The sequence below is a fragment of the Malus sylvestris genome, chromosome 17, assembly GCF_916048215.2.
Source record: "Malus sylvestris chromosome 17, drMalSylv7.2, whole genome shotgun sequence".
Taxonomy (NCBI): Eukaryota; Viridiplantae; Streptophyta; class Magnoliopsida; order Rosales; family Rosaceae; genus Malus; species Malus sylvestris.
Window position 1 is genome coordinate 32795762 of NC_062276.1, and position 14987 is coordinate 32810748.

General features: G+C 38.1%; 1 protein-coding gene across 2 annotated transcripts; it reads left to right on the forward strand.

Moving 5' to 3' along the window:
* Positions 1-3630: 3630 nt before the first annotated feature.
* Positions 3631-13950, forward strand: LOC126612526 (auxin response factor 8-like). 2 transcript variants are annotated; one of them, XM_050280963.1, is made up of 14 exons: positions 3631-4176; positions 4345-4574; positions 4705-4761; positions 4871-5026; positions 5133-5217; positions 8229-8319; positions 8404-8568; positions 8646-8768; positions 9242-9317; positions 10731-10878; positions 11751-12423; positions 12586-12751; positions 12850-13040; positions 13513-13950. In XM_050280963.1, exons 1-14 carry the CDS (start codon positions 4134-4136, stop codon positions 13688-13690), a joined length of 2382 nt encoding a protein of 793 aa, XP_050136920.1. In that variant the 5' UTR covers positions 3631-4133; the 3' UTR covers positions 13691-13950. The 2 variants fall into 2 exon arrangements, with proteins under 2 accessions (XP_050136920.1, XP_050136919.1); XM_050280962.1 differs by having other exon boundaries at positions 11751-12751.
* Positions 13951-14987: the final 1037 nt, after the last annotated feature.

The window sequence follows — 14987 nt, forward strand, 5'->3', positions numbered from 1 at the left end:
GTGCGTGGGTAAAAGGGAAACTTGCTTAGCAATTTATATCTTACAAGAAACGCTACGGCACCATTTTAAAGCTTGGGAGGGAATACATGAAACACAAACCTAAATAGGAAAGAAGGATTTGGATCCCATCAAGATCTAAATTGTGGGGATCCCATTCATCGTGCATTGTGTGGTAAAAAATCATTTGATTTTTTTTATTTAAAATTGAACACAAATAGTACTTGACAAAAACTGACCATACGATATACGATGAACGACTAAAATGTGAGAATCCCTATAATTCTCACAAAGTGAATCCGGAGAGAATTCTCTTCCAAGAAAGAAAAGCGATTATGAGAGGAATTATTTCACATGCAATTCATGCGTTTCGATTTTGAAATTCTTATGATTTAAAAAAATGTTAAATTTTAAAATTTTCACATGCAATCATGGGAATTTCTTCATAGCATGAAATGAATATTTGAATAATAGATTCATGGGAATTTCTCTTGAAAAATAATACGTGAACACTTTAAAACAAAAATAAAACAGTCCGTACTCTGACAAGGATCACTGATAAATGGTGGTACATGATGCTGTCACATCAGTCCCATACTCAACGGTCAAGATTAAAAGGTATGAATTCCTGGACGGCCCAGATCGGAGGTTTCCCATAACACTCCTCCCCTTTCCCCTCTCTCTCCGCAGTTCGGCACAGTGAGTTTCAACTTTCAAAGAAAAATCTTCTTCTCTCTTTCTCTCTCTACTTTTCTCTCTCTTTGGCTTTTGGGATTTCAGTCGAATGAACAGTGATAGACCAAAAAAGGGAGAAACAAGCTTTGAGTAGCAACATACAGCTTTGAGCTTCTGCTTCTTCTGCTTCCATGGCGATCTTTTAGAGGAGGGCGTGATGCTTCCATGGATGGAGGGGAGGGGTTTCCAGTTTCCTCCATTTGTGGCTTCAAATTGTAGAAAAGGATGGTAATTTCATGGAGAATGATGGAAAGTTTGGATAACTTGACCAAGGGTACAGGTCATAGACGACTTACCCCAAGACATGTTTGAAATCCTTACAGCATTATCTGTGAAATTTGTTTGCGATGTAATAGGGTTTGCAAGCCCCGAAACATGTTAATTAGGCAGTCATCTTTTAAAAAAAAAAAACTCAAAAATACGTCTTGAAAAATATCATGTGATTATCTACTACTACTAGTCCACACTCATACATAACCACATGAATTTTTCGAGACGCATCTTTTGAGATAATATTTTTTTTTGAAGAGGACTGCCTATTAACATATTCCAGAACTTGCACACACTTTTGCATCGCAAGACAGATTTCACAGGAACAAGGATTTTAAACAACATGTCTTGGGGTGAGTCGTCCATGACCAGTGCCCTTGGTCTTGGTGGCCTCCGTGTGAAATGTGCCCTTGGTGGCCTCAGTGCGAAATTGTAAAAATTGTCATCGGTGCCTTGCCTTATTGGGTTTCTTTGTTTTCTTTTGTGTTTTTGATAAAATATGTTCAGAAAACTGCCTCAAGAAGTCTAATTTATACAATTCTTGCACACTTAAGCAGAGAAATATGATTAGATATCCATTAACAAGTAAATGTCAGGCAATTCCAATTGCCTGAATTAACCAGAAACCCACCCCAACTAAAGTTCATGAAATGAAATACAATTCTTGTAGAGTGATAAGCAGTATAATTAATCAGGTATCCAACAACAAGAAGGAGTAAAGCATACCTCATTTGTGCAAGTACGTCAACCCGAAATCGAAACCTGAAAATCGTTAACAAATGCAGGAACAAGAATTCAAGATCATCAAATTCACGGCTGTATAGAAAAGACCCAAGAACATGCTTCTTAGCTTGGTGAACTGATGAGCTTCCCTCTGTGATCCCATGGTGGCTTTCTACACATTCGACCTTGTAACGGCTATGGAGTTTTAGGGTCTCGTTTCCCCTGGATTTGTGGTGTAAAAATCTCTTCAACAACGACGAGCTCTTCCTTAGAGCTGTCTGTAATTCTCTCCATGACTCCAACTCCATCAGATCCTTCACTTCCAACAAAGCTTGTGCGCGCCCTCTGATTTCTTCCTCCTTCTGCAAGCGTTTGATCAGGCATTATCAGCTGCAAGTCGAACCCAGAAGCAGCTTCTGTGAAAAGTATTTCTTTTGCCAGCAGTGCCGCCCAACTTCTTGCTCCTATTCTTCTTCTCTTGACATGGAATTCAAAACCCTTCACTGGTTGTGGCTTCTCCCTCGGCTGAAAATTCAAAGGGTGGTATCGGACAACAAGAGATTGTAGGATTTAAGTGTTGCAGTATGGCTGGTTTAAATGCCATTGTTGTTGTTCTGCATAAGAATCCAGGGCAAACAAACAGTAGATATGGATAGAGAGAAATGTCTTGACTGTGGGATTATGGGGAGTGGGTTGGGATGGAGGGTTGGGCTGGTGTTGGGATTAGGCCTGGGCATTTTTACCCTGTAGATGGTCCATTTCATCAATCTTTTTTGTTTTTTGTTTTTCTGATACACCATTTCAGTACTTTTCAATTCAAGAGGTTATTGGCAAAAATAAACAAATACATAAATAAATTAATTTAAAGAGGTTAGTGTTATGATTATATTTTATAAGACAGTTTTGTGTAAGCCTAAGTAGAGTTTAGTTAGGAATCTTATGTGATTCACAATATTTCTTATTAGACTTTGCATTTAAGGTTATTAGATGTGGTCCTGTGCGGACAGGGTCTGGTCATCATATGATAACCTTAATACCCATTATCTTGATTCTAATCTTGTTCATTATGCTTCCACTCGCCTTATTGAACTTGATTAACAATTTGTTTGTGTGAAAGTGGCACTTGGCCAGTCAACGGGTTTATTATATTTCTTATGCTGACTTGATTACAAAGCTCTCCATCAATCTCGTCATGATATTCTTTGCTCCAAATCCGTCGGATTAGGCTCGTCCAGTTTGCAGGGTGGGCGAGTGTTATAATAGATTTAGTTAATTCATAATCTTCTCCATAATAATAGAAATGTAATTTCTTATTATAGTATTTTATGATTCCTTTCACATATAAATTTTGTCAAACCTTGTATATATTGTAAGTTTAATCCAAGGAGTCATATTTTACAATAAGTTTTTTTCTTAATAATAGGTTCTATTGTAGGGTAGGTTTGAAAGTTCTAGTAAAATCGTTTAGACCTCTAAAAGCACTTCTAACAATAGACAATAGTTAAAAACGCCTATGGTTGATACAATTACTTACATTTTTATTAAAAATTTAGATGTACTTACTACTTATAAAAAAAGCGCTTATGAGAGGAATTAGTTCACATGCAAATTGCATATGACGCTATCGCTACTGAATTATAAGTTAATGGGAATTTCTCTTGAAAAATATTACGTAAAACACTTTAAATAAAATAAAACATAGAACGTACGTACTCTGACAAGGACCACTGAGGGATGGTGGCACATGGATACTGTCACATCAGTCCCATACTCAACGGTCGAGATTAACAGGTACGGATCCCTGGACGGCCCAGATCGGAGGTTTCCCATAACGCGCCTAGGCTCTCTCTCCTTGTATGAGGTCCAGCTCGGTCGGGACCCTTATAAGAAGGGAAAGACTAAAGACCCCCACTCTTTCCCTTTCCCCTCTCTCTCCTCTCTCTCTATCTCTCTCTCTCCTCTCTGTTGGGCACTGTAAGTTTCAACTTTCAAAGCAAAATCTTCCTCTTTCTTTCTCTCTCCCTTTGGCTTTTGGGGGTTTGAATCGAATGGACAGTGATAGACCGGAAAAGGAGGAGGAAAAAGCTTTTTGAGTAGCAACAATCAGCTTTGAGCTTCTGCTTCTCCTGCTTCCATGGCGATCTCTTAGAGGAGAGCGTGATGCTTCCATGGAGGGAGGGGATGGGTTTCCAGTTTCCTCCGTTTGGGGCTTCAAATTGCAGGAAAGGATGGCAATTTTGTGGAGAATAATGGAAAAATTGGAGAACTTGAAGTAGTAGTATACAGTAGAGTTCATCTTCTTTCTTGGGTTGTTGAGGGTGGTTCTGCAAATTAGGGGTTTTCTATGTGTGAATTTTTAAATATAATTAGGGAAAGGTTTAGGTTAATATTTATATATCTTTAGTGATATGAAGCTTTCAGCATCAGGGCTGGGTCAGCAGGATCATGAAGGTAAAAACCCTATTTTTATATATATATTTTTGTTTTGTTTATTATATTTCTGGAGTTTAGGTGTAGTTTTATTAAGTATCTGCCATTAATTACTATTATTGTTGCTGTCGTTGTTGGTGATCTTTGAAAACATATATAAAAAATTGAAATTGGACTGAAAAATGATAGGAGGGGGAGGAGGAGGAGTGGAAAAGAAGTGCTTGAATTCGGAGCTGTGGCATGCGTGCGCTGGGCCTCTGGTATCCCTGCCGACACGTGGGACTCGTGTGGTCTACTTTCCGCAGGGCCACAGCGACCAGGTTGCCGCCACTACCAACAAGCAAATTGATGCCCACCTACCAAACTACCCGAGCTTGCCGCCCCAGTTGATCTGTCAGCTCCATAATATCACCATGCATGTGGGTTCCCTTTGCCTTTTTTGAATTTTGATTCAGCTGCATTACTTTCACTTGTTTATGACATATAGAAGAAATAACACAAGTTAAAAATTGAAACCCGAACTGGAATTGATTAACCATTGAACTTCAGGCAGATGTGGAGACAGATGAAGTATATGCCCAAATGACATTGCAGCCTTTGACGCCGGTAAATGCTTATGTTTTTGTTTTTTTTTTTCTGTTTAATTTGTTGGAGTTTTTCTATCTTACTGTAATAAGTTGCAATGTTGTTTGAAACTGCACAAATTCTCACACAGCAAGAACAAAAAGAAACATTTCTTCCAATGGAGTTGGGGCTTCCAAGCAAGCAACCCACAAACTACTTTTGCAAGACATTGACCGCGAGTGATACTAGTACACATGGTGGCTTCTCTGTTCCTCGTCGTGCTGCCGAGAAAGTTTTTCCTCCACTTGTACTTCCCTCATCAAACTGCTATTGTCTTTCTGTTCTTTTATTTGACTCTAGTTGGGTAGTGTTGCTTTTTATTTAAACCCTTTTATTTTTATAATGTCCTACAGGATTTTACGCTACAACCACCAGCTCAGGAACTTATTGCTAGGGATCTCCATGATGTTGAGTGGAAGTTTAGGCATATTTTTCGAGGTATGATTTGGACTTGGCGCATTTCTTTCTTGCTTTGCATTGTAGGGGATTTTATATCACACTTTGCCATATATTTTGCAAAATAAATAATTTTTTGGTAACTGGAAAATAATAATTTCTTCATTAATATAATATGTTGCCAGTTAGAATTATACCTGAAAAGTTTGGAAGTTTTTGACTGCTTGTATTCCTCTAATGATTTGCAACATCAAACTATTGTTATCAGACATAATTCGTGCAAGGAAAGCACAGATTTGTAGTCTCTTCTTCTTCTGTTCATGCAATGGAAGAAAATTTTAGGTTAGAATCATTCATGCAGCTACAGGATTGATTAGGTTGTCCACGTCTTGTGTTTTGGGGGATTTGATCTGCTTTATAAACTAATCGCATCAAAGATTGTTTACTTAAACCCTGGTTCAGCTGATGCCCAAGTCACTTCTTGATGGTACTGTAATTTTAAAATTATGCTCATGCTGCCTTAATGATTGTAATTCCAGTATTCTGCATGAACCAGAGAAAATTCCATGGTACATACTGATTTAGTGGGCTAATCTACACTTCTGGGTTATGACTTTTGTCCGTTCAAATCATTAATGTATAACGCCTGCAGGTTTTATACATACATGATCACTCTGTGGACTAGTCCACTTTTTTGTCATGTATCCTTTATGTTGACGGCATCGTTAAAGGATTCTGATAGATGTTGTTTACCACATAAATGTATAACCCTGGCATGGTATATAATCATTTCTATAACCCTTCCACTGACCACACTGAATATTGAAGTCCCAAGTCGCTAATGTGAACTAGAGATTTTGATAAAACGCTCTGATTAATGCATGCATGGAAAACTGCTTCAGAGGGACGCAATATCTCAAATATGGAGACTTTGATGTAATCAACCCTCAGTCTCATATGGTTATGTTGAGGATCACTAGACTCGCCAGTCACCACTATGATCAAAAGTTGACTTGAATCATCTTGGAACAATATTTTTGTCAATGGGATGTTGTTTGATCAGATTTAGTCTACCCTGGTGTGGTCATTCACAGAGTTTAGTCAACTGAAGTAATTAAGAGACGGCCATTGCATTATTTTAAAGTGTGTAGCAATATCATGGTATTACTAATTGGTAACGAACATTATTGTTGATAAGAGAACATGTAGTCCGTGCTGAAGCTCATTTAGGGAAGGGCTGCTAATGTTGGCTGTATGATGTGGATGAAGCTGAATTATATGGATGATTGATAAAAAAGAAGAATATGTTTGACCTGCTGTTCCCGGTGTTAGCTTGATACACAATGCTGGTCCATTTGTTAACGACTTAAGCTTTTGAGCTCTACTGGTTGCCGACTCCAAGGGCTTTAAGTTTGTTTTCTTTTCTTTCTATAGATTTCATATTTCCACACGGCCAGGTTCCCTGTTAGATTTGCCGCACTGAGACAACACAAATCTCTTCATCTTTTGATCCATCTTGGATGAGCTGTTGGTCAAGCACTACTGTGTTTTACTAGTGCTCGATTAGATTAGCTCTTTCTGAGACCTGTGGTGCCCTTGCTTGTTGGAGCAGTTCTGTGATGGACTCAGTGCATGAGGCCAAACAACAGACTTCTACTGGTCTGTGGGGGAGTGTGCTGCAATATCTCCAGATGGCATATCCAGGAAACAGAGGATATACATGCTCTGATTCTTATGCTGTCTCTTATTCTTTGGGAACGAAACTACACTTATGATTAGATTGTGGCATGTACAATCTACACAGTTTCTGCAGTGGTATGTGCATTCGTGGTGGATCCGAATGGCTAATGGCTACGTTTTATTGAATAGGTGATGCCTAGAATGGTTGCAAAAAAGAATGATATGATTTTGGTATTTGATAGATGCTTTGGCGCCAAATTAATGTGTAACAGGAAGTGGAGAGAGAATAGAAGAACCTGGAGAGTAAGAGAGAAAAATGGAGTAGAGGTTTAGGGAAAGAAAGGGATTAAGGAGAAAGAGAGGCAAAGTAGGATGAACTCACATTTTTTATTGTCAAATCAAAGAATGTGATCCATTGAGGAATCAATGGACTTCTAACCATCTTGTTACCCTAGAATGAAAATACTAGGCTATCTGAAACCTTTTTGGTGATTTACACTCTTCATTTAGCTTGTATAGTTGCTCATTTATTTTTCTTAACCCACAGTTAGATCTCGTTATATGGAAATCTCATGCAATAAAATATCCTAGATTATTGTAAACAAGGTCAAATGACTAATTAATTATTAATTATAGTAAATAAAATATAATGAAAATGACTACTTGATAAATTTGTGTGCCTAAGATCAGGATAACTTTTCTTTTTTGCTTCCATTGTCAAATGTCAAAAAGTAAACTTTTTAAAGATTCTTGAAGATTTATGCTTTATAGTTTATAAAGAAGGCTACTCTTTTCTCAAAACTTGCCTCTTAAGTGAGTGCTGAGATGGCGGTGTTGGTACGGGTTAGTGGAATATGATCAAAGATCAAATCAAATAAAATCTTTTTAAAGTTAGGGAGGGCAAAGGAGGATGACATACATGAGCGGAATATATTGCATATATGATCAAGGGATATAGTTTTATTTTCCTGTTCTGTTATTTGACTTATTTCTAAGTGGAACAGTTTTTAATGTAATATATTCCAATGGTGTTACTTGTTCCTTGATTAATATATAGTTACAGCAATGCAGATATGATCAAGAGATATAGTTCTATAGTTTTATTAGTTTTTTTGTTGTTATTTTTAAGTGGGATAGTTTTAAATGTAATATCTTCAAGTTATTCCTTTATGGATAAACTATGCTTTAGTTTTCCGGATCCTCTCTTTCTTCTAATCATTAAACAAGCTGGAATCTTTATTGCTGAAACTACTTTTAAAAAATGCTCTGCACTGCTTACTGGATAATGCTGTTTTGTGTGCAAGGTAGTCACCTAGTACTTATTAAGGAAATTCTTGAAAACTGACCTGTTCCATTCCTTGCTCGTCTTGCAGGACAGCCGAAACGACATCTTCTTACTACAGGCTGGAGTGTGTTTGTTAGTGCCAAAAGACTTGTTGCTGGAGATTCTGTTCTTTTTATTTGGTATATTTTTCGTCTCTCTTTTCCTGTGATTTCTCTATATGCATATAAATCATGCGTTGATATCCTGGGTACATCCTATAATAGGAATGAAAAGAATCAGCTTTTTTTGGGGATTCGTCGTGCCACTCGACCACAAACTGTGATGCCGTCTTCTGTTTTGTCAAGTGATAGCATGCATATTGGACTTCTTGCTGCTGCAGCTCATGCAGCTTCAACTAACAGCTGTTTTACAGTTTTTTATAATCCAAGGTGGCAAATTTTCTCCAGATAATTGTTTCCTTGCAATGCTTTTATTACCCATCTGCTTATATGTTTATGATGTCCAGGGCTAGTCCATCTGAGTTTGTCATACCCCTATCAAAATACATTAAAGCAGTATTTCACACACGTGTTTCAGTTGGGATGCGATTCCGGATGCTATTTGAGACTGAAGAGTCTAGTGTCAGAAGGTATTGTAGCTATTCTATTCATGGTCAAACCACAATATTCATATTGTTAAACCTAATGATCACTTTTGTACAGTTTTTCTTGCAACCATAGAATAATTTATTGCTTGGTTATAACTTAGAGCATGAACAACCTATATGGATTTTGGCACTAGGTTCTCTAGAAGTGAAACACCAACAAGATTAGTGCTTTATATTGTGTCAACATCCATCAAATATTTAGAAAATTTTCAAATGTGTTTAAACGAGGCTAGTAAAATTAATCATGACATGCATGGGTATTATTTAGAGATTGCAGTGTATGGAGGGTTAGTTGGCGCATATGTGTATATTCCACCGATACTGGATAAACTATTTTAGAGCAGAAAATATATTGTTCCTTAATAGTGTTCACCCAACTGATTTTTTCTTGATGTGTGTTGCGTTGATATACTTAAATGCACACTATTAACATGATCAATGTTGGGCTTATCAAGGTACATGGGTACGATAACTGGCATAAGTGATCTGGATCCTGTTCGGTGGCCAAATTCTCATTGGCGATCTGTCAAGGTAATGATGCATTATTTGTATACAGTAGTTATACAATTGCATTTCCTTGTGATTATACGCCCTGGACTCCATTTATAATTTTGTATGGTGTGGTAGGTAAGACATCAGACGTTATATATCTAATGCTGTTTAATGAAAGATTAAGAACTCTGATAGGAAGAACAAATCTCCATCTACTTTCCTATATGTGTGCCTGTAATATGACGACACCAACCTGTCTATGGGACCAATTTTTTTTTCTTGGTTTCTTGTATTTACTCTATTAAACGCCCCATGCCCCAACACACACACACACACACACAAGGATATACTTAAAACAAATTTAGTTTATTGAAATTTGGTCCGAACACAAGTGAGCACATCAAAACCAAGTTTCTATCAGAAGTCCAGAGGGTATTTTTCATGGTTTCTTTTGCAAGTGTAAGTTGTGCTAACCTCATCTCAGTTTGAAAGTACAAGGACCTCCCTCATGCATTTGAGACGTATCAAAATCTCCCAGTATTTATCTGTGGCAGTCCACTCTGATTGTTCACAACGAAATTCTACGAAGAATTATGGTATTTAAAACCCATTATGATTAGAGTTTTCACTTTTTTTTTCTTTCTTAAAAGCTCAAAATAGACCCTTAAGCAGTCTCCATCTCTTTCACCACTAAATGGTCAATGTGGTAAATAGTAGACAAAATATTTGATTTGGAAAATGAATTTTGAAAGAAGAAATGAAAAGGTAGACAAATAAGAAATTCAGATTTTCACACCTTGAAAACCGCCTATACCCTTCTTCATATTCTTTTTCCACATACCCTCCTCATCCCATTGGTTGTGTCCTACCTTGGCTTCCATTGCTATTGGTGCCTCTCTGACTTGTGTTCTCTAGTCTTTGTATGGCTTGGGCACGATGAATGCAAGTGCTAATACATTAATACAACAACAACAACAACAAAACCTTTTCCCACTAAGTGGGGTCGGCTATGTGAATCCTAGAACGCCATTGCGCTCGGTTTTGTGTCATGTCCTCCGTTAGTGCTAATACATTAATACCTAATGAAAAATGTGGCTGACTTAATGAAAACTTAATGGAGAAAAACTACCAATGCTAAAGAAAATAGACTCCCAGGTGCTAATACAGTAATACCTAGTGCAAGGACTCTTAACTATAATAAAGGGCACATATTTATACTAAATATATAAAATTGTACTTTGAATAATAATATTTTTAGACCAATTGGTACCTGAAATGAAACACCTTGTTCTAAAAAAACTCGCAAACCATTGGGCAGAATACACATGGTATTCTTTACGGTATGTTGTCACCATGTTCCGTTATTTTTACCAGGCTTTACGAGTTTGGGCCATTTTGTTTCTGCCTTATATAAAGTTTTATTCTTAACATTTTGTTCTTTTCTTTCTTTAGGTTGGTTGGGATGAGTCTACTGCAGGTGAGAGGCAGCCAAGGGTATCATTATGGGAGATTGAGCCTTTGACAACTTTCCCCATGTACCCATCACTGTTTCCCCTTCGACTGAAACGTCCTTGGCATCCTGGGGCCTCATCTATGCATGGTAAAGCCTATGTTCAAATGTGGTTTTATTATTTGGTGCCTTTATCCTCAGAAAAATTCAATGTTATTTTCAATTTTTTTTTTGCTTTTGGCATTGAATGGATTAAATTTGATACACATGTTTGATAGGCTAATTCTAAGTGCTATAGATGAAGGTCAAGTAAATTTCTTTATGGAGAAGTGTAGGTTTGAAATTTCAAAATGGTCCAGTAAAATACTTTTCTTTATGCATGATATAAGCTGTTTAATGTTTGTGATATTATGGTGCTTTCTCCTCGGATCTACTTCATGCCATTCTAGTGTCTATCTGAGGCCAAAGTGATTCAGGAGAGGCTGCGTACGATAGACGTTCCTCCCCTGACCCTCGCAAAGTGGGAGCCTTGTTGGCTTGGGGTCGCCCTTTGGACCCTATAAAAGTCACCAGAGTTCCTAAGTTGCTCTTGTCTGAAAAATTGTAATAAGACTATTTTTTGTTTGTCATTGCTTTCTCACCTTTAGTTATGCTCTGAAGTATCTCATGTTAAGATATGAATCATTGAGTTTTTATGCATCATCATCATCTCACAGTTTCATATTAAATGCGTTGAGTGAGAAGGCAATGGCACATATTGCTTTTATTTATTTCAACTTAACATGCAAAAGGTTTTGCTTTCCAATGAGATAGTATGACCCATTTAAAATTCCACTTACCATGCTTTAAGTCAAGAGAGTGGCATTTGTATTGTTTTGGTAAAACCTGTGGTATTTCATTGCATGCTGTATAATTCACTATAAAGGCAGATGTAGTGTTTCCTTTTCCCAAAAAAACTTGCTTCATATGGGCGTTAGAAAGTCCAAATAGATTAATTGTTCTTTGCTTCATTGTTACTGCAGATAATAGAGATGAATCTAATAGCTTAATGTGGCTAAGGGGGGGAGCTGTAGAGCAAGGTCTTCAGTCCATGAACTTTCAAAATGTTGGTATGTTTCCATGGATGCAACAGAGATTGGATTCGACATTGATTGGAAATGATCACAATCAGCAGTACCAGGCCATGTTGGCTGCTGGTTCGCAGAATCTAGGAAGTGGAGATCAGCTAAGACAACAGATGATGCACTTTCAGCAGCCTTTTCAGTATGTTCAGCAGTCGGGTAGCCACAATCCGATGCTGCAGTTACAACAGCAAGCAATTCAGCAGTCAATCCCTCATAATGTCCTGCAGGGACAGCAACAAGTTTCAATGGAGAATATGCCTCAGCACCTTCTCCAGCAACAATTTAACAATCAAACAGATGAGCAGGCTCAGCAACACCAAAACGCCTATCAGGATGCACTCAAGGTTCAAAATGAACAACTCCATCAGAGTCAGCAAATGAATGTGTCATCTACGTCGTTCCTGAAAACGGACTTAAGTGATTCAAGCACAAAGTTCTCAGCATCTACTACTCCTAGACAGAACATGCTTGGTACACTGTGTCCTGATGGGAGCGGAAATCTTTTGAGCATGTCCAGAGCTGGTCATTCAATGCCAACTGAGCAGTCACCTCAGCAATCCTGGGCTCCAAAGTATGCACATGGACAGGCCAATGCTTTTGCCAACTCAATGTCATTTCCACCATTTAATGAGAAAGACAATGCAGTTGAGCAAGAGAATTTAAATTCAGATACCCATAATCCTACTCTGTTTGGTGTTAATATTGAATCTTCTGGACTTCTATTCCCAACCAGTGCGCCCAGTTTTGCGACTTCCTCAAATGATGCTGACATTTCAATGCCTTTAGGGGACTCGGGACTTCAGAGATCTCTGTATGGTTGCATGCAAGACTCTTCTGAGTTGTTGCACAGTGCAGGGCAAGTTGATCCACCGACCCCCAACAATTGTACATTTGTCAAGGTGTGAGCTGAAAGTAATTAGGTGTTTTGCTTTTTCAATGTTATTGCTTTCATTTTTTTTTAAATTGCTGGACGGATGATACTCTGTTGCTAGTGCAGGTTTATAAGTCAGGGTCAGTTGGCCGCTCACTGGACATATCCCGGTTCAGCAGCTATCATGAGCTGCGAGAAGAGCTGGGACAGATGTTTGGGATTGAGGGGAAGTTGGAGGATCGTCTTAGATCAGGCTGGCAGCTTGTATTCGTTGACAGGGAGGATGATGTGCTTCTCCTTGGAGACGACCCATGGGAGTAAGTTCTCAGATCAGTTACATATCATTCTGCTTACCATTAGATTACCTGTATACCAATTTAATCCTTTGACTAGTTATACTACTGGATATCATATAGAAAAAAATGGAATGTGGTTTACATCTTTGGGAACAAGCAAATGTTATCATGGTATCAAAGTGAGGTTTTAAGTTGAATTCTCTCAACTGCAACCTCCTAGTCCTAATTTATATTGAACGCCACGTGTTCAGCTCCAGTGGCGGGAGGCCATGTGTGGGGAAGTTCTTAGGATATAAAACAATTTTTGCCATAACATTCTAATTGAAATATATAGAAATGGTGGTTTAACCCCCAAGGAATAATTTCTTTAGTCTTCTCTTGAACGTTTCCTTTTAGTCAGTTACTTAGTATATTTAACTTTTACATTATATGAAGGAGCAACAAGTAATACGACATTTTTGCGGGTCTCACTAGTATATGAAATCATATGCAGGTCTTTTGTGAACAATGTTTGGTATATCAAGATACTTTCTCCTGAGGATGTGCACAAAATGGGGCACCAAGCAGTTGAATCCTTTAGCCCAAATACAGGTCAAAGGTTGAACAGCGGTGGTGGCGAAGGTCAAGACATTGTTTCAGGGCTACCATCTCTCGGCTCACTTGAATATTGAAATTTGTTGATTGTATGAAACCGTTCCACGTTCTGCTTCTAGTCCGCTTACTACGGGAGAAACTTCCGGTTGAATGCATTAGCATGTGATATGATGCTCAATCTATTTTTCTCTCTGCATTCCCCCTCCCCTCTTCCCCCCCTTTCGGCGTGCATTTCCTCGGTATTGTATGACTTATCTTTCAGAGACTATGAAGCTCTGATGAAAAAGATCTTTATGGTTAAATATATTTGAACTTTGGAAAATATTTGAACTTTAAAGATTTGTAGCATCGTATCCTTTTATTTTTCCTGTTTCTAGCAGCCAATTTATGTCGTTTGGAGTTCCTAAGATGGTAAAGAAAGATAGACTCGTGGTGCATGTTGGCTTTTTGAACTTCTCTTGCCATCGCATTGGACAATTCTTCAAGGTCCAATGCCAAAGATGCAGTTCTGAGATCCTTATCATCCCAGGGAAGCCTCGCCTCTCGGCTACATGTATGTTAATGCTTCGAGGTACTGAGCCTTGTAAATCGTACCAAAAAATTCACCAAGGTCTGTAGTCGAATGCAGTCTCGAATATCCTCAAGGATTCATCAATTTGATCCTTTGAGTTTGCGTAGGCGTTTGTAAGTTTTTGATGGGTCGAGAAACTGAGACGACCTTGCGATTTGAAGGTTTATTTCAGGAGTGCCTCATTCGATGTCAATGTGTGAAGTCTTCATCCGAGTATTGAGGATTCGGGACAAAGTGGTCATTAATAAATTGATTCCCGAGCATATGTTGTTGGCTTTCTGAGAAACAACACTAGATCGTGGTGCAAATTGGCAAATTGTCTTTAAAAAGACGAATGCTTTTGACATGCATCTTCAAAAACATAGTCAAAAACTTATATTTAGATTTGACAATAGACGGAGGAGGTACCTTCTACGTTGTTTTCTACCACGCCTTCTAAACCTCGTGTATGTTCGTCAATTCTTCAAATACAACTGCGAAAAGAAAAATAGATGGAGGTCTCACAACACGTCAAGAAGTGTATAGTGTAATTTCTCAAACTTGAGAATGTTTTGTGAGAGCAAGATAAACCTTGCGGGAAATGAATGAGTATGTTCGTCAATTCGTCCATTATTTGCTTTTGCCACCAAATGAGTTATTTTGTAGCAGATATTGAGATTAGATGGAGGCGACACCTTTTATGTTGATTTTATCTAGGATGGTGAAGTTGTATGTGGTCAGGTTCTTCTTACCAACGGTTCTTTCTCTGTCAAGATAGAGTTAATGTCTCGCACGCGACTGTTGACGAAAAGCTAATCTTGCCT